At 39.7% G+C, this 19,389-nt stretch overlaps 1 protein-coding gene across 9 annotated transcripts in view; it reads right to left on the bottom strand.

Annotated features, from left to right (window-relative positions):
- LOC109418595 (E3 ubiquitin-protein ligase RBBP6) overlaps nt 1-19,051 on the bottom strand; it is a 115,128-nt gene extending 96,077 nt beyond the window's left edge. For 4 of the 9 annotated variants that reach the window (XM_062842241.1, XM_062842245.1, XM_062842247.1 and 1 more), the window contains exons 1-3: nt 18,894-19,051; nt 9,503-9,698; nt 9,166-9,424 (exon numbers count right to left, since the gene is read on the bottom strand). In XM_062842241.1, the coding sequence (XP_062698225.1) occupies nt 9,166-9,424; nt 9,503-9,668 (425 nt within the window). In that variant the 5' untranslated portion in view covers nt 9,669-9,698; nt 18,894-19,051. Of the gene's footprint in view, nt 1-9,165; nt 9,425-9,502; nt 9,699-18,285; nt 18,478-18,506 lie in introns of those variants that run through there. The other 5 variants (XM_062842242.1, XM_062842243.1, XM_062842244.1 and 2 more) reach the window with 5 other exon arrangements.
- Nucleotides 19,052-19,389: the final 338 nt, after the last annotated feature.

Raw genomic sequence — 19,389 nt, 5'->3', positions numbered from 1 at the left:
CCGTGTGGTCAATTAATGATTTTTAATGAAACTCAACGTACATATGTACAGATGGAAATATTATTAGTAAAATTGCGAAAAAATCCACAGCTCAGGTGAGATTTGAACTCACGACCCTTATACGCTAGACAAGTGCTTTTCCAACTAAGCTACCGAGCCAATTAATGACACGGCATTTTGGTTGGTACAAGGTAATTCCAATCTCATCGATCATGCTTCATCTTTCCCTTAAATTTCACCGCAAATATATCCATCTCTTATGTACACATGCATGAAGAGCGATGCGATTTATTTACTGTTGAAACTGTTTGCCTAACTTTCAGGCGTCTCTTCATCACCGACTGTGGTGAGGAAGAACAATTGAAACCTGGTAGGCGACCAACGTGTCGTTCGCACTCTTTCATATACGACAGATTACTACAGAAGAGGTAGAAGCTCGAATATGACTTAAGGAGAAACTTCAAAGAACACAAACATGGCTTCCACAATGGCCGACTTGGTCCCCTACTCGCGTTTTCAAGAGCACCAATCTTGAAAATTCGTAAACAAATGCGCTCGATTTGGAAAAGCTGCCTCTTTTTGCAAGTGAGCAAAGCCAGGATTAACAAGTGCGGCTTAGTTTGATGCTTCTTTCGTCAGATTTGTGCCTCTAAAGTTTGTATGCAATATTGGAAAGGGATTTCTTGATGTTTCACCTTAAGGGCAAAGTCTTCGGTATACCAATCCGTGTGGTCAATTAATGATTTTTAATGAAACTCAACGTACATATGTACAGATGGAAATATTATTAGTAAAATTGCGAAAAAATCCACAGCTCAGGTGAGATTTGAACTCACGACCCTTATACGCTAGACAAGTGCTTTTCCAACTAAGCTACCGAGCCAATTAATGACACGGCATTTTGGTTGGTACAAGGTAATTCCAATCTCATCGATCATGCTTCATCTTTCCCTTAAATTTCACCGCAAATATATCCATCTCTTATGTACACATGCATGAAGAGCGATGCGATTTATTTACTGTTGAAACTGTTTGCCTCTTCTGTAGTAATCTGTCGTATATGTCGTACCTCTTCTGTAAAGGGTGAGTCGTTAATTATTGTGCCACCCTACCTTCAAGTGATTCGCAAATTGTCTACAGTTAACGAAATGAAACCAAATTTTTACTGTAGTTTCGTATATGTATGTATTTCAACTTTCTGGTATAGGTTTAGATTTAGGATGCGTTTTAGTGAAATTCACGACATTTTCAATTAACGCCCTCCATGTGGACATGTTCAGGCTCCACTTGCAACAAATAATTAAAGCTCTCTGGTTTGTTTATGCGCATCGTGCCTGGTTTTCACCCAGCTCCAAGCTTATGTTTCACTGACAACCGTTCCTGAAACCTATTGACGAACATTAAGATGATCCGATAATGTATAATCATCAATTGTTCCAAGGCACTATACCATGATTTTAGATTTTAGCATGTGATTGTACAACATCTTTTTTAGAACTGTGAACTAAATTTATTCTATATCCAGCGGAATCTCACTGATAACTGCTCAGTTCATTTTATGTAAACAATAGACTCTAAGGAGAAAGTGTACAAAATTTGGTTGATTTTGGTGAAGTAGGAAAAAAGTTACGCTAGTTTGAAAATGGCACAATAATTATCGACTCACCCTTTAGTAATCTGTCGTATATGAAAGAGTGCGAACGACACGTTGGTCGCCTACCAGGTTTCAATTGTTCTTCCTCACCACAGTCGGTGATGAAGAGACGCCTGAAAGTTAGGCAAACAGTTTCAACAGTAAATAAATCGCATCGCTCTTCATGCATGTGTACATAAGAGATGGATATATTTGCGGTGAAATTTAAGGGAAAGATGAAGCATGATCGATGAGATTGGAATTACCTTGTACCAACCAAAATGCCGTGTCATTAATTGGCTCGGTAGCTTAGTTGGAAAAGCACTTGTCTAGCGTATAAGGGTCGTGAGTTCAAATCTCACCTGAGCTGTGGATTTTTTCGCAATTTTACTAATAATATTTCCATCTGTACATATGTACGTTGAGTTTCATTAAAAATCATTAATTGACCACACGGATTGGTATACCGAAGACTTTGCCCTTAAGTAATACAGAAGAAGTTCATCAGGTACGCGCTACGACACCTTCCTTGGACGGACCCGGTTCATCTTCCTTCATATGAAAGCCGATGCTTGCTACTGGGCATGGAATCGCTAGCCAGAAGACGAAGAAACATTCACGCTTTATTCGTTGCGAAGCTGCTCTTAGGGAAAACTGATGCTCCAAATATCATGGCAAAATTGAACATAAATGCAACTTCGGTAGCTCTGCGAAACAGGCCCTTTTTTAGGCTTCCTTTCCATCCGACAACATATGGACAAAAGGAACCTATACGTGCAATGTGTGAAATTTTTAATTCTGTGTATAATCTTTTTGATTTTAATGTTAGTTGTGAAACTTTTAAAACTCGTCTACGTAGTCTTGTATAATGTTCTAAATGTTCTTGTTAGTTTTGTAACATTTTGTTTTGTTGTTTAGTTGCGTTAGTTTAGTCATGTAGACCTTTGTCGTCAGATGATGTAATTTTTTAAATAAATAAATAAATAATGCTTCTTAACCGTAGTGTGGCCAGCAAAATAAAAACACCCGTAGAATGCCGGCAGGGTACCCGGGTACCCACGAAACTGAAATGATAATATCTCCGTCAATTTTTCACCGATTTTATTTTTTTTGGCTCATTCAACTCACAAACTCATTATCTATCGATATTCTATTTGGTTAGACCGCTCCGATCACCGTGGGTGCCGGGAAATCCGGATTTCCGGGTTTATGTTTTTATACAACATTTTCGGTAGGTTCGTGACAATATCGGTATCAATCCAGCTTTCCACGCTCGCCATAATGGCGGATGCTATAAATTAATTTGACAGTAGCTGTGCCCCAGTTGAACTGAAATAATTAAACAATATTCTTAGCAACCCTTGACTACCATGGAAAATGTTTTGTTGACCGGTAACTACCGAGAAAAATGGCAAGAAATCAAAAAGTGTCCAACAAATAAAATTTTTGATTTCATTGTCCTAATTAAACTATTTTCTATTTTAGGATTTGTAATTTAAGAAAGATGAATACATGACTGAGTAAAACTAGGAGTAAAATCTTCTTTTTTTTCTACCGTGATTCCGATCGGCCACCAAGGATCCCACTTCAATCATAATTAACCCAGATCCTGATTGGCGACCTCGGAGGAGTTGCGCAGTCCTAAACGAGGACTGACCTTCCGGAGTGGGTATTCAAGACCTTCTACCTCCCGGGTCCCAGGGCGTGTTAGTAGGGGAGAGCTTTAGATGTGGGAGTCCTAAAAACAAATATTATTATCGGTAGAGGATGGTGCCGACGAATGGGCCGGAAACACCGGTAGGCACCGGTTTTGAACCAGTATCGAATGTGGAAGTCCGTAGAGGAGTGCATAGATGGATGGGCCGGGCGACACAGTGGAGCAACAGTTCACCACACTTGATAAACGTGCAGGTAGACGAGAGCTTGACGATGACTCGCAAGACGGCTTCAGGCGTCACGGATCGACGGCCTTACCGGAGGCGGAGAGAAGGCGTGAATGCGTAGCGACGTGACAACGACTGTCCACAGTAACAGTCGGGTAGGCCCACTGAAGGGTTCTCCGGTGCTTGCTGACACGGATGGCTGTAGAAGTCGTAGAAGACCACCGAAGAGCTTGGCTTGATGCTTTCGTACTTGGCGGGCAGCCCCGGTCATCTTGAAGTTCACAGAGATGGCGAGCAGCCACAGGGTCCCGCTCAGTTGTATGCTCGCGATGTGGTCGACGTGGGGTAGGACCGCGTTGAGAAAATTGATAAAAAATCCAGCAGGATTGGTGGAGCAAAGCTTCGCTGATCTGCCAGTCTCACCCTGGGACTTATCAGAGTCATGGTGGACTAAACTAGCCTGAAACCTCCAACACTTTCCAAAAAAAACGTAAGACTTGGCTCGACACTTTTTTGCCCACCGATTTCATTTGGACGTTGCTGTCTCTAACAAATTTACCGTCTCACATCGTACGAGAATAAAACAAAATGTAACCGTACGACCAGGGATGAGAAATGTACTGGAAAAAACGGTTACCGACTGTACATTTGACATTTTTCCACACGAACATCACAAGCCCAGCCAAACTCAAACTGTTCGAAAAATAAATGTCATAACATTTTTTTTCCTGCAGCCTTCTTCCTCGAAACGGTTTTCAAGCGCGAGAGCGCCAGTACTCGAGCACAACGACGACAAAAATTTCTGTCTCTCCCATTTTCGCATTTTTCTGCGTTTCAAACCGCTTTTAGACAAACTTCTTTACATGCATCACAAAGCTAGGAGAGTGCTCTAGCTATTTGTGCAAATAGATTTAAATTATTTATTAAAACAAGTGAGTTATTAGCAGTTAAAAATATTTGACATTTTTCGCAATCACCCGCCACAGCATGATTGCTCATAAATATTTTCGTGGGGAAGCGAAAACCATCAAGCGTCTGCTTGACTGCCGTCGGCGCGGCGTCTGATGGTATTGGTGCTGCCGGTGTTTTGTTTTTATTTTACTGCCAGTATCGTTGAACGGTAAACAGAAAAAAGTCTCATTCTCATGCCTGCGTACGACACCAACGCTATCTTCAAAATCTACTTAGAATTTAAAGATTTCGTCTGAAAACCCGTGTAGGATACCCATTGATTTTCGTCAAAATATTCTTTGTATCTCCCTGTAGGAAAAAAAAACGCTTAAATTCTTTGATGTCTCTAATGTTAATTATTCTTTAGTTTTTACGGAATCTCCGACAGATGTCGCTTGATTTTTCTTCATAATCCCGAAAGGAAATCTCCCGTAACACCAAACATATTTCTTTATTTAGAAGTCGAAATCTGAAGAACCGAGTGTCGGTTTGCGCTCAAAAGTTGATCGATTGGTCACCATCAGCGGGTAACCAAACGATCAACTTTCCAGCGCAATCCAACTATCGGTTCCCCAGGTTTGAGCTTTTGAAAATTTGAGGTGTGGTTCCGTCATATCTTCACCAACATCACTATCCCACGGAATATTACCAGAATAAACTCGCAATTTCAAAGGGATTCTCACGTAGTGCCAATTGGAACTCATAAAAAAAATGCGAAAGAATGAGAGGAATGCCACTTATAACTATTATTTTTTCTAGTTTATTGTGATGAACAATGAAAGAACATTTCTACTCCTTGACGGAATTGAGCGCCAGAATTCCCCCACGAGACAATAAGGGATTATATTCAAAGCTGTAGTTTAAAGCGGATACAATTTGCTGCAAGAACTCGATTATTTAAAGTCAGCAAAAACGAGGATTTTTGGTATGCTCCTTCCGTAACTGCAAAATTATTCAAGAAATTCCCCACTATGTCCTCTACGGACTCCCACACTCAACACTGGTTCAAAACCGGTGCCTACGCCCGCATCTGAAGCTCTCCTCTACTAACACGCCCTTGGACCCGGGAGGTAGAAGGTCTTGAGTACCACCCAGGAAGGCCAGTCCAAATCTAGGACCGTACAACTACTCCGGGGTCATCAGTCTGGATCTTGGGTTAACTCAATTATTGAAGTGGTATCCTTGGTGGTCGATCGGAAGATTTACCTCAGTCATTTTCTTATATTACAAAACCTAAAATAGAAAATAGTTTAATAAGGACAATAAAATCAGAAATTTTATTTGTTGGACACTTTTTGATTTCTTGCCATTTTTCTCGGTAGTTACCGGTCAACAGAACATTTTCCATGGTAGTCAAGGGTTGCTAAGAATATTGTTTAATTATTTCAGTTCAACTGGGGCACAGATACTGTCAAATTAATTTATAGCATCCGCCATTATGGCGAGCGTGGAAAGCTGGATAATCCTAAAATTGCTTCAGCATATAGTATCTGACCAGCCTGGGATCATAAAACGTGTTGACTTTGTAGCTGCGATTTCGGATCAGGCTTCCCGTGGGGCCATGGCTGGCAATAGCCACAATACGGTATCCTAGACTCAGCAATGTGGGGGTCAATATAGTATAAGGACATGCTCCCAAAAATCCAAATTTTCCGAAACCTACAGTCATCAGATCGGCGCAAACACATATTTTCCAGATAGATAATGAGTTTCTGAGTTAAATGAGCCAAAAATTTAAAAAATCGGTGAAAAATTGACGGAAATATGATTATTTCAGTTTTGTGGATACCCGGGTACCCTGCCGGCATTCCACGTAATAAAAAAAAAATCAGAAACCTCCCCCCCCTGCCCCTCTTCACTTGGGAATTCGGTCAACCCCATTAATAGATATATATTCACGAGTTCTAAGATCTAGCAGAGTTTCAACTTGCTACTCTCAATAATCATAAAAATATCGAGATTTGAAATCGAAAAAGGTACCCGGGTACCCTGCTGGCCACATACGGGTTAAACCCGTTGAAAATCGTCCGAAACTCCCTGAAATCCCTTCGGACCCATTACAACGTACCCAAGACCCCCGAAAACGCCTCTGGAGCTTCTTGATATATCTTAAACTCTTCTTGGACCCCATGTAACGCACCTGAAACCTTCCGACACGTCTATGAAACGCCTCTGTAACGACTCGGAAACCCGCCGATAATCCTCTGAAGATTCATGAAATGCCTCCGGAATCCCCCTAAAACCTTTTCGAACCGCATGCAACGCACTTAAAACTCTACGAGTTCCCCGAAAACGCATATGAAACGCCTGTGTAACGTCTCTAAAACCCACCGAAAATCCTCTGTAAAACTTTCAAAAATGCCTCCGAAATCCCCCTAAAACTCCCTCGAACCCCATGTAAAACCCCTGAAACATCCTGGAACCGCTTAAAACGTCCGTAGAAGCTCCCCTGAAACATCCTGAAACCCCCATGAAACTCCTGAAATTTTTTTACATCTACCGTGACTTGACTTTTTACGACGATTTTTGAAATAACGCAGTACCATTACCGTCGTAGAAAAAAACTTCAAGAATACATAATTTGTATTTAATTTGAAACTTGATCAGTTGTATGCAAAAATGACACGTTTTAGATTTTTGCCACAAGGTAAAGGTTATTCCGTCCTTCAATGCTTATCCGCATATTTACACTATCAATTGTAGTCTTCCTCAGTGTCAGTTATGCTATGTATAAAGTTATTAAGCGTTCAATTGCAACGCTACCTAGCAGCAAAAATCTGAAATTTGTTATTTCTTCGTGCGTTTAATTAAGTTTTCCTCCTACTAATTTCAAGTTCGTTGAGCACCCCCATTAGACTAAAACGATTTCGCTAAAATTTTCCTCATAGCTTCTGAAAGTCGAAAACAACAGATTTAGGATAAATATAAGTATGGACTCTTGTTGAGACCGGCCCACTATTTACATCTTGTTTTAAGAAAAATAAGTGGGGATTTTCCGGGGGGGGGGGGGGCGACACTAGTTTTGCCAAGCCGAAAACCCCCAAAAAATAGGCCGAAAAAAACGAAAAAACCCGCAAAAAAAATTGCGGGTTTTAGCTACTTTTTTCAGCTTTTTTGAGGTTTTTTGGCTTGGCAAAACTAGTGTCGCTCCCCCTGGGATTTTCTGAAAGTCCTTGCCAAAAAAGAAAGGGAAATTATTACGTAGTTAAAGCTACAACAATGTTTGCGGACGCCTCGATTTTTGTAATGAGCCATTTTACGAACCGACAACAATCTTGATGATGATATTGATTTTTACGTGGTAGTGACACTACCTCTTGTCAAATTTTCATCCATAAAATCAGCCCGTAAAATAGACTGTTTGTTGGCTTATTCAAATTGTTATATCTTGAAAGTTTCTCCAACAAGTCTCTCCAAACAAAATGTTGTTGAAAAGAAGAGCTAATATTTATTGTTACAGGTTCGGCCATATTGATTTCGGCCACCATCTTAAATTTATGAAGAAAAACTAGTTTCACAATGTTCACAACCACCGATTTTCATATTGTTCGCAAAAACACGAAATGTTCCAATTGCAATTTTAAATTTACTGTCAATGTCATTCGAATCGAGCAGGAGATCTGTCAAACGCGCTTTAAAGGCATTGCTCGGCAGCATCATCGTCATGTTGCGTCCAGTCTCGTAGGATAAATCTGAAACTCGATTAGAATAGGCCGAATCTACATAGGAATCCACAGCAAACTTACGACTCATTCAAATCGAATGCCAGAAATGTTCGACTCGTTCTGTAAAAACATCATTTTGCATCCCATTGCACAAAAAAGTGATATCTCCATACAAATTGCTCAACTTTAGCTCTTCAGAACTCTTAGGTTTCCCAAAACAAACAACAATTGTTGTCCCTCATTTGGAAGAACTACTCTTCATTTTTCGATTTCTAGCTTTGACTACTTAGAAAAATCGAAAATATAAAATATGTGACAGATAAAACTTTTTCATGTTTTACGGTTTTTGTCCACTTTTTGTGGTAAATCTCACGTGCAACGTAATCAAAAGTTTGTTTGCACACATACAAGTATAAGTAATATATCGATTTCTAAAACAGTTTACATCACATAAAACAAAAACTAAACAGATGAAAAAATATGCAAATCTGTTATTGCTTAACAGTACAATTGTGCTGGTTTGTCACGAAAGGGATAAATAACTATTAACTACAGGGTATAAATAGTGGGCCGGTCTCAGCGAGAGTTGCTCACTATGAAATAGATTTAATTTCTTCAGATAGGGATATGACACGTAGTTTTTTTTCCTGTGTTGGGGACATGATACCACTGCGACCATTTATTTGATCTATTGTGGTGACACGTAGTTACTACATTGTAGTATTAACTGAAAAGCGTTCCATTTTGATGATTGAGCGAACACTGAGCCGCTTTCTTCATACAATGTTCTCGCATTTTTTGTTATTTCGTAAAAAAGCTTCTGAAAATGTGTAAGTGTAATGTGAATGTCAGTACGTACATGAACAACTGCATGTTATGGGCTGGTTTATCGTTTATTTGAGTATCATGATGACCCGCATGACACAGAAAGGTAGCAACATACAAATGCACCCGCACCAGGACAACACTGCAGCCTTGTTCCAAATTCTAAGTCTAGATTTCCATTAGGTATCCTTAGGCTATCATCACTCACTTGGTAGGATCGTACTCGGCCGTACTCTGGAACATCATCTCACGAATCTTGTCCTCCTCCGTTCCGCTCATCGTCGAAAGATCCACATTGGACTGAACGGCAGCCGAGGCGCTGTCATGTCCCTTCCGCGAGGTTACCGTTTGCTGCTGGTTGCTGTCGTCCTTCGGAACCCAATTCTTCTTCGGGGCATTCTTCAACGGAATTCTCGCAATTATCAGTGAGGTATTCTTCGGAATTAGTGCAGCTTCTTCGCTGAATTCTGTCGATTCACAATTAGACGTCTCGTTATGTACCGTACAAACACTGCATTCCTTCCCACCCAAAAAAGACTATTTACCTTCCTTGGTTTGCGCATTGGTAATCTGGAGATCAAAATCCATCGTTTTTCCGAGTCGCTTCTGGTGGATGATGGCCTTCTTGAGGTCCGCCACCGAAATGTGCAACCCATCGAAGGTGATGGTATCGAAATCTAGTGCGCTTTTAAATTTGTAATGAACCGACATTTTCACCAATTACCCTACGCTGGGGGAACCCTGAAAGTTTATAAATTCCACGTTTTAAAATGAACGGAAAATATCGTAGTTTTGTTTTGTAAACACCACCTAAACTGCTTATAATGATGCGAAACTAAAGCAAACATACATATGCCGAAACTCTAGAACTAAATCGATAAGATAAATGGTATTATTTTTATATCCTTCAAACAGGTACAATATGGTATATTCTTGACAGAAACACGAAACCAATAAGTGATATACCTAGATACTTTTCCCGATAAATGTAAAGAAGTACCTAACAAAAATTAGTACATACCAAAGTGACTTCGAGATGTATAACCTTCACTAAATACAATTTAAAACTGTTTTTAGCAAACTTGTTGAGAATGTACTTCTCTGTACATAAAAACAAATAAGCGTATGAATTCTTATAGGCATAAAAATAAACCCGGATGAGTGAGTCTTTCTCGGCGTACAAAAAATTGTCCCGTATTTTTTTTAACAGATTCAGACCGTTGGAGAGGTTTTTCGTCGGCGAATACCTAGCTGGATTTAGTGAAGACCGATCGTGGCCGTGCGGTTAGCGTCACCAAGCGTACCATATATATCATGGGGTGAGGGTGCGATTCCCACTCCGAGTGATGAGGCTTTTTGGAAGAAATGTTTCTTCCTCGTATCAACTGGTGCTCGCAATGTGTGTCGTGTCCGTTGTCTAGTATTTCGTTCAGTCTGTATAGCCTCTGGCTGAAGACGATGTCCGTGTCTTTTTTACTCTGAGACTAATCCTAGATGAATTCCGGAAGTACAACTTGCAGATTCACCACCTGTTCATTATTTATTGCTCACTAGAGTACAGAGGCGTCTCGTGACTAGCAGACTGACCTGTTCTACAGATTACTATTTTACTAAATGAAAACACATTAGAGTTATATTATACTATGCTTGCTGTTTTTTTTTTGTTTTAGTACATATTGTGATTTTTAACATAAGCTGATTTTTATCTTCTTGTTTGTTAACCATTTTCTGAAAAATATCTTCCGCATTTTCATCGCAAATAATGATGCGATTCGCATTCAGAGGCGCCTTTGAGCGACTTCCGAAGTTTGGTATCTCACATACTTTTAGAAAAATCAATTTTCGGTGGACGTCATTTTTTAACGTTCTTCACACACCGACGATACTTGTTTTTTTTTTTCAATCATGTCCAACATGCTCTCTTTTCCGCAAATGTACGAAATTTCCACCTCCATAAATTGTTTTAGTTCGTATCATGACCTCGAATTTAAAATTTGGAAACCGTTGCCAACGAGTTAGAGCACATTCGGCACCCCCAGCTTCATCCACGCTGGATGTACCTTAGGCACCCTACACACTACTCAAACGGTTTGACCAACATTGACTCCGCCCCCAGGTTGGTGGTTGAGTTGGTGCTGTGTTTGACCGTGTGTGATGCTGTTTGACGAACCGATTTGGCAGTTCGTCAAACCGATTTGACGGTTGATGGTTTGGTTGGCAAAAATCAAACCAGTTTGATTTTACTCAAACCAATGGTGGGCGGAGCCAATGTTTGACGAACCGATCGTACCGTGTGTAGTGTTGTTGCACAAACATAGTGCGATTTCAAATGGGGGATGATGTTGGTGCAACCAAAGTGACATGTTGGTGCAACACGATTTGGCAGTTCGTCATACGGTTGCAGAAACATTCGCTGGTTCGACCAACCAGGGGGCGGTGGCAATGTTGGTCAAACGGTTTGAGTAGTGTGTAGGGTGCCTAATGCATAACAAGCGCGCACGACATTGGGTGTGCCAAAATGTGCTCTAGCTGCGCAAGTTGTTCTCAGCCTACGTAGAACGACAAGCCGAGAAGCCACAATCCAAGCTTTCATTCATTTCTGGTTTTGCTACACACATGTAAACTTTCCACTGAAGAAGCTCTTTGCGTTTAGCTGTGTGCCTCTGGTATCCATCGCTTTTTTCTCTGAAGAGTATACCGAGCAGCATGCTAACAATCATTTACACATATTTGAGAACCTGATCGGTAAGCATAGCTGGCAAAGTATTTATTTAAATTGATTTAAATACTGTGCAATGAATGTTCCTTATTCCATTTTTTTAGATATTGTTTAATAATGCTTTAATTTTTAACAACGATACAACATACATTTTTTAGCATTCTAAAACTGTAAATTTTCAACATGATTTTAAAGACTTTAGTCGATTGCGCTTAGCGTGCGTGTACGCGTGAGAAGCAGGCGGGAAGTGAAAAATGGAAAGAAACGTTGACAACGTTGCTGCTGCACTGAACGAAAACCCCATCCCGAAATCGACTGATTTGTCCGACCATCCAGTCCAAATTACCAAAATCGTGTTTTCGAATGACGAATCAGTCATACGGCAATCATCCCAAAAAGCGGATGACGATAGTCTTATTCGCGTATGAGCCGACGCACGCTATGTGAATGAATATTAGTTGCAGGGCGAGGGCAACACAGATGCACCAAATTTATTCATCGATAGCGTAACAAGTTCCTTGATCGTGACACCCGGGACATTGACAATTATTCTTCGCATGTCCTATCTTGGACATGTCATATTTTTTGAAGAGGGTGCCCGCCCGCAAGGGTACCCTGGCCAAGCACATAATTTTTTGAAAAAGATAGCGGTGACATTATTGTTATCAATCGCTAAAAAACAAAGTTGCTCGACCATATGGTCGACATTCTATTTCCATATCGCTGTCATCCGATTTTAAGATGACATCATTCGGTCAGAGGACCATACGTTTTCCGACCAAATGTCGTTAAGGGGCGTGATCGTATCGCCTCTCAGTCGATCTTGGGCGGGGGGTTTCGTTCAGTGTGGTTCTAGACGAGTAGGGAACGTATGAGCGACAGAGTAAAGTGAAATGAATTCGAATGAACACTGCCATTCGGTGGCAAAAAAGGGAGGAAACGATTGGTTTGGGAACAGCATCCATCGTTCGCATGAATCGGGGAACCGGTGGCATGTAGTTTCGAAGAGTCGAGCAAGAGAGAGCTGCGCAAGGCTGGCTCTCGCATGCTCTTGTTATATGGTTTCTGCCGGTGGATGGCTTGGAGTCGTCTTTCGTTCTTCATAAACCGGGAACGATGTTAGCGCCTTGTGTGCAAGTTGTTATGGGATATGTGCGGTGGGAGTTTTAAATTTAAAGGGTGATACGGTCAAAATTTGGTCACACAATTTTTTCCATAACTTTAGACTGCGTACACCAAAACAGCTGAATTTTGGACCAGTAATGCTACATTATATGTAGTTTATACCATAAAATTTTTATCAAAATCGATTGAGTATTGGTTGATATATAGACAAAACCATCGACCTACCTTTTTAAAATTTTGTACAAAGGCGCTCCATAGTAAATTTTCGGAAATTTAAGGTCAATAAAGCACAATTTTGATTATAGAACTACCAATACTGCTCCGATTTTTATCAAAATTTTACAGTATAGTACTATTATGAAAATACGTTCTTAGTAAAATTTTGAGCCATTTTGTATGAATACTTTCAAAGTTGTAGCAGTTTGAATATGAAAAAACCTGATCGGGTGCCACTTAAGCAAATATAACTTTGTAACGGCTGGATCAAATTGAATGAAATTTTTACACAACATTTTGATATGCATACTACACATACAGAAAAATTTTCATTGAAATCGGTTAAGTATCTCTGGCTCTATAAATAAAACAGTAAAAATGTATGAATCCTCTTTGCACAAAATTTTAAAATTGCGGATCTCAGGGTTCAACAATATCTCCGCAAATACTAGACCGATTTTGATGAAAATTTTATGGTACAAGCTACATATAATGTACCATTACTGATCCAAAAATCAGCTGTTTTGGTGTACGCAATCTAAAGTAATGAAAAAAATTGTGTGACCAAAATTTGACTTGACTCGACAAAATTTGACAAAATTTGACCACCTAAACAAATATAACTTTGTAACGGCTGAACCAAATTGAATGAAATTTTTACATAACATTTTGATATGTATACTTTACACACAGAAAAATTTTCATTGAAATTGGTTCAGTATTTCTGGCTCTATAAAAAAAAGAGTAAAAATGTGTTCTTATTTTTTAATCCACTTTGTACAAAATTTTAAAATTGCAGTTTTTAGGATTCACAATATCTCCGCAAATACTAAACCGATTTTGATGAAAATTTTATGGTATAAGCTACATATAATGTAGCATTACTGGTCCAAAAATCAGCTGTTTTGGTGTACGCAATCTAAAGTTATGAAAAAAATTGTGTGACCAAATTTTGACCGTATCACCCTTTAGTTTATTCTTTTGGTATATCTACTTAAAGAATATTTTGCGAGTTTTATTCTCAGCCTATACCCGTTCCAAGAACAGGTCGAACATGTGGACGAGGCGCCTCTGCTAGAGTAGGTATAGTATCTATAGATACCAGCACCAGCTCGAGAAGGAATCTATCAGTCAAACATACGATGCTGTCTGAAATACTTTTCTCCAGACAACCAGATGTCCACTCTTCCCGGGAAGGGAATTACGTGGGAAAATGTCCTATATGGAAAATTACAAGCATTTGCAATATCACTTGAAACAAGGACAACTTTGTCCCAATTCATCGGAAGTGGAAACAACGAAGTGTGTGTTGATCTGCGGTTCATAGAAGTTTTCTCTAGTAAACCGAGTACCGATAGGCGGTAAGTGTAAGAAAGTGTTTGTTGTTTAAACTGAATGTGTAGTGGGGCAACGTCAAAGAGAATTTCGAGCGCCGCCGTGGGAGTTGAAGAGAAAGCTCTAGACATCGGCATTAGGCACATCCTTTGGAGATGGCCTAATTTTGATTGGATCGTTCTTTGTTCGCCCATTTACCACGCCCACAAGACATCCATAAGCCAAAATTGGTCGAACAACAGTTGTGCCAAAGCATTTGATATACTTGGGTTTTAGACCCCAAATTGTACCAATGGTTCGCCAGCATTGCTCGTAGCCCGAGCAAAGTCTAACAACAAAATGATAGCAAATCGAAAACACGATTTGTAATCAGCAGCAAATTGATATCATATTTTGATATCAGATTGACTTGATTAATTTCGATTTCAAATTTTGATATCGTTTTGCTGTCATTTAAAATAATTACAAATGTTTAAGTTTTTAAGTCATTTCAAAACTTCTAGGCGACCTTGTATAAAGCATCTAATGATATACCATCAGTGCAATTAGCGTATTGCATTTAGGTTTCCATATTATTCGAAAAAACTCTAAATTTAACGATTTTTCCATTTTTTCGCACTGATAGCAAAAACAGTAATCAATTTGCCATCACTGATAGCAGGAATTGTTTTCAACTTGCTGTAACAGGAACGTTTTTCTGCTCTCATTTTTGATGTTTTAACCGTTAAAACGACCAAAACGACATCAACCTGAGTAATCATAATTTGCAATATCACAACATCAAAATAAGTTTTCGATTTGCTGTCAGACTTTGCTCGGGAGGCCATACAAACCAGGGGGATGACGAAGGGCCAGAATCATCTACCCAGCATTCAATTCAACATGGCGTCCAATGTTTTTGTTTTGATTGCTTAACTCATAGAAAAAATGCGCTGGAAACATCGACACTGCATCGCTGCTACATATAATATCGTGCAAAGTGATAAGGAAAGAGAAACAATCATCATAAACAACGATTTCGTTTGAAATGTGAAATTTCTGGAATAAGCACTAGCAACACACGAGCCACACACCCGAAAATCAGGAGCAAGTTAGGGTAAACCGACCAGAAAGTGGGTACCAAAACGCGCCGTACCAAAAATGATGTTGGGTGGAGCGGCGATGTACCGAGTTTGACAGCCGTGTCACCCCACTGATACAAACTTTCTTGATTCTGAATACAATGTGACGTGTCCAGGAGAGCTTGGAATCAAGAACAACTCCAACAAATTTTACCTGTAGAGCCACATCGATTTCAGAATCAAAGAGACACAGAGGTCGAACGCCATTACGGTATCGCCTTTCCGTGAAAAGACCAATAGATGTTTAACTTGGATTAGGTCGTCACTTGGCAAACGAAGTTCGTTCGCTCGGAAATCCTTAGACTTTGCAAGAATTTTGTTTAACCGACTGAATTCACTCAAATTGGAAACATTTGTACAAAGGGTTTTCTAGCCGGATCGTTCAGCTTCTTGTAGGCCTTGCGAGCCGACCTGAAAGCCTCCAAACCAGCCGAACGTCGTCTGTTCCAACTCTTTCTACATTGTTTCCTGAGATTCGCCAGATCAGAGTTCCATCAAGTCTTCACAGACCGTAGAGGCAAAGATGTTTAAATACTTAATATCTATATATATAAAAATGAGTTTGACTTCCCTTTGAGGCAACAAAAGTCACGAACGGCTGAACCGATCAGAATGAATCTTGCATAGTTAGATTCGTATTCATGGTGGCTGTGTTTATATGTAAGAAAAGTTAGGAAAGTGAACTAAAAATGTAAGAAAGTAGACAAAATGCTGTTTTTTATGAGCTGGGAAGGAAATCAGCACCATCGAATTGAAACCAATCTAGAGTGCGGTGACGTTATGCCTTCAACAGTTGTCAAACCACCACAGCTTGGCAAGACAAAGTTTGCCGGGACAGCTAGTTGTCGGCGTCGGTGGTGTAGTGGTAAGCGTGGTTGCCTCTCACCCCAGTCGGTCGGGGTTCAATTCCCGTCGACGCCGATGGGATTTTCTGAGACATAAAATCCGTGATCACGTCTTCCCTCGGATAGGAAGTAAAGCCGTAGGTCCCGGCCCATGTGTTGATGGGTTCGATATGTAGGGTCCTCAGGTGTCTCCCTGGGGCGTCGGAATTTAAGGCTTAGCTCCTAGACCCAGCCGACGTAAAACACAACTGGCGCCGAACGGTGCTAGTTGGCCAGAAAAAAGAAGAAGGACAGCTAGTTTATTATATTTGGTAGAGGTCAAGCTTCTTCAAAAGCTTCCATGATGAAGATCTTTGGGATGTAAGATCAATATGTAATGTATCAATAGCAGTGGCGATTCCCTAACCCCAAATGTACCTGTTCAACGAATGTAAATTCTTGAATTTTCTCAACAAATTGGCTTATAATTTGTAGAAAATGACGAGAATAGCCGTTTCCGTCCATTTGCAATTTGATTCTGATCCTAAATCCTCCGCAATTGCAAGTTTTAGGGTCGTTGAACAGGTAAAAAGTGAGGTTACGAGACGCCACTGAAAGCCACGCCATTGACACGCCTATACCTATAGCATGGAGTGACAGTAGAGACATTAGGGGTCCAATTTCGTTTGATCAGCATATTTTGGGGCCGTTCTAACAAAAGACATGTTGACAACAATGCCTGTCAGTGGGTTGGGAAAGCTAACTTTGACAAGAAAGTTTTGTGCTAGTAAACGTTTTATTTTAAAATTTAACTCGTATATTATAGCAAAATCGAATTCAAAACATCCTGTTGAAGCACGCTATGTCCAAAGGGAAGTATTTTGAAAATCGAAAGTACCTCAAATGTTATTTCCTAGGATCGTAGCTTTGGACCTGTTGTTTCAGAATCTGTGCGGTTTAAAATATTTCATCTTGGGTTTTTTGACATTTTTGATTTTTTTTTTCCTATTTTCCCATACAAATATCGAAAAAAGTCATTTTAAGGTTAATTTCGTCCCATATAAAAATGTATGGGAAAAAAACCCAAGATGGATGATTTTTAACCACACATCTTCTGAATCTAGAGGTCCAAATATATGGTTCTAGCGAATTAATTTTGAGGTACATTCACTTTTCATAATACTTCCTTTTGGACATAGCGTGTGAAGTCTCGTTATTCTTATCTGTTTATCATTTGTATTTATGGTGACTGTGTTTATAAGTAGTAAAAGTTAAGAAAAATCAGGAAAATTGTGAAATTACTGATTTTTTTATGAGTTGGGAAGAAATTAACCCGATCGCAATAAAACCAATCTAGACAACAAAACAATAAACCAATAAACCAATCTGCAATGACCTCAACAGTTATCAAACTACCACAACCGGGCAAGACAAAGTATGCCGGGACAGCTAGGTTTCTATAAATATGCTAATTCATTTAGAGATCCACGCTTCATTTTCCCTTGTAATACCAAAGGCCGGTACAATTAATGCACTAGATATCCAGCAAATGCACTATTCATCCCATTAGAAAGTTTACCAAAGATTCCACTTCAAAATTCATTTACAAGAAAAAAATCCTTACAAAGTTCTACTGGCAACTGCAACTTGGCTTGCTTCTCAGTGATTAGCTGAACTATATGGGATAAAAGAAACTGGTATAAAAATTTACTCAAGAGGTTCTGAAGTTCTATTTAATAGTCAGCAATATTGAAGGAATGGAAAGATATTTCTCCAATAACAATAACAATAAAGTGAGTCAACCTACTGATACCAATGATTTTGTTAGAAAAACTATGAATATCGCGCAATAAGTAAAGAAATAAACCAAAACGTTTATAACAGATGGAATTTGAAAGGATAAGATGGTTTTGTGAATCAAAAATCGTGTGTCTGTCAAGGATATTACCAATCGCAAACTGTCAGAAGAATATAAAGATAATACTCACCTAGCCTTCCATAAACCCTGTAATTGTTCAATAATTTATTGCTCCAGTAGCTCAATCAATGTAAAGCAGTATATTTTCTACCACAAGCAATTATTTTGTATGCGAGTCAGACACACAGAAAACAAAGATTTTCGTCATCTCAAGGATGATCACAGCCAATGAGTTTCCTTGACCCGATAAATGTACAAGATGGTTCACGTATGATTAATAAATTCAATTACAATTACAATGATGATTATCTGCATATTGAGGTTATGTTTCACGTCTTCATCGAAGCCCCCTTTCACATAATTCGATAAACGGGATTAAATGCACCACCATTCACTTTTCAATTTTGTTGAAATCGGTATCAATTCGTTAAACGCTACAAGAATCACAGATTTCGATTTGATCACTCGCATTCAACCACTTTTAACTCGATCGATTTGCACAAAAAAAAATACATTCGCATTCGGAAACCGTATCGGGTCGACATCCTCCATGTTTGAAGCAGACGAAAATTTTCACTTCTCACGACGCATCATAGGCTTGGCCCCACCACTTTTGAAATGCATTTTTCTGGCGTAATCCCAACGTAAACCACCCAACTTCACTTCCCCATTACTCACTTGCATACGGGCAACGGAAAGAACTACTTTTCGAACGGAATTACGCGACTTTTATGCACTTTTGGGATGCATTTTTCACGACCCGAAACCGACCGCAATCTTTTCACTTTCGCGTTTCTTTTACGAAAAACGATGATGGTTGATGATGACAGAGGCAGACGGCAACGCGCTGGCGGGGGACTGACGTTTTGGCGTGGCAGTGTTGCCGATGGTAGGGATTTTTCGGATTTTTCATAACAACAAAACAGAATCAGATTCCTATCCCTTCCATCCGGATACTGATAAAAAATATAGACACTATAGATTCCATAGACTCGCGGAGACGTAGACAACTGTAGCCAAACGAACTGTCAGTTCGTGTAGCCAAACGAGCATGACGTCACGATTTCAATAGCAACAATGAATTGCGTGACGTCATATTTGCTTGGTACACTCTAAATTCAAGGTAAAACACACTAAAATCGTATTGCTCAACCATGTCTCCGCGAGTCTATGA

Source organism: Aedes albopictus, chromosome 3 (genome assembly GCF_035046485.1).
Source record: "Aedes albopictus strain Foshan chromosome 3, AalbF5, whole genome shotgun sequence".
Lineage (NCBI taxonomy): Eukaryota > Metazoa > Arthropoda > Insecta > Diptera > Culicidae > Aedes > Aedes albopictus.
Note: the sequence above shows the minus strand (reverse complement) of the source record. Positions and strands in the feature narration are given on the sequence as shown.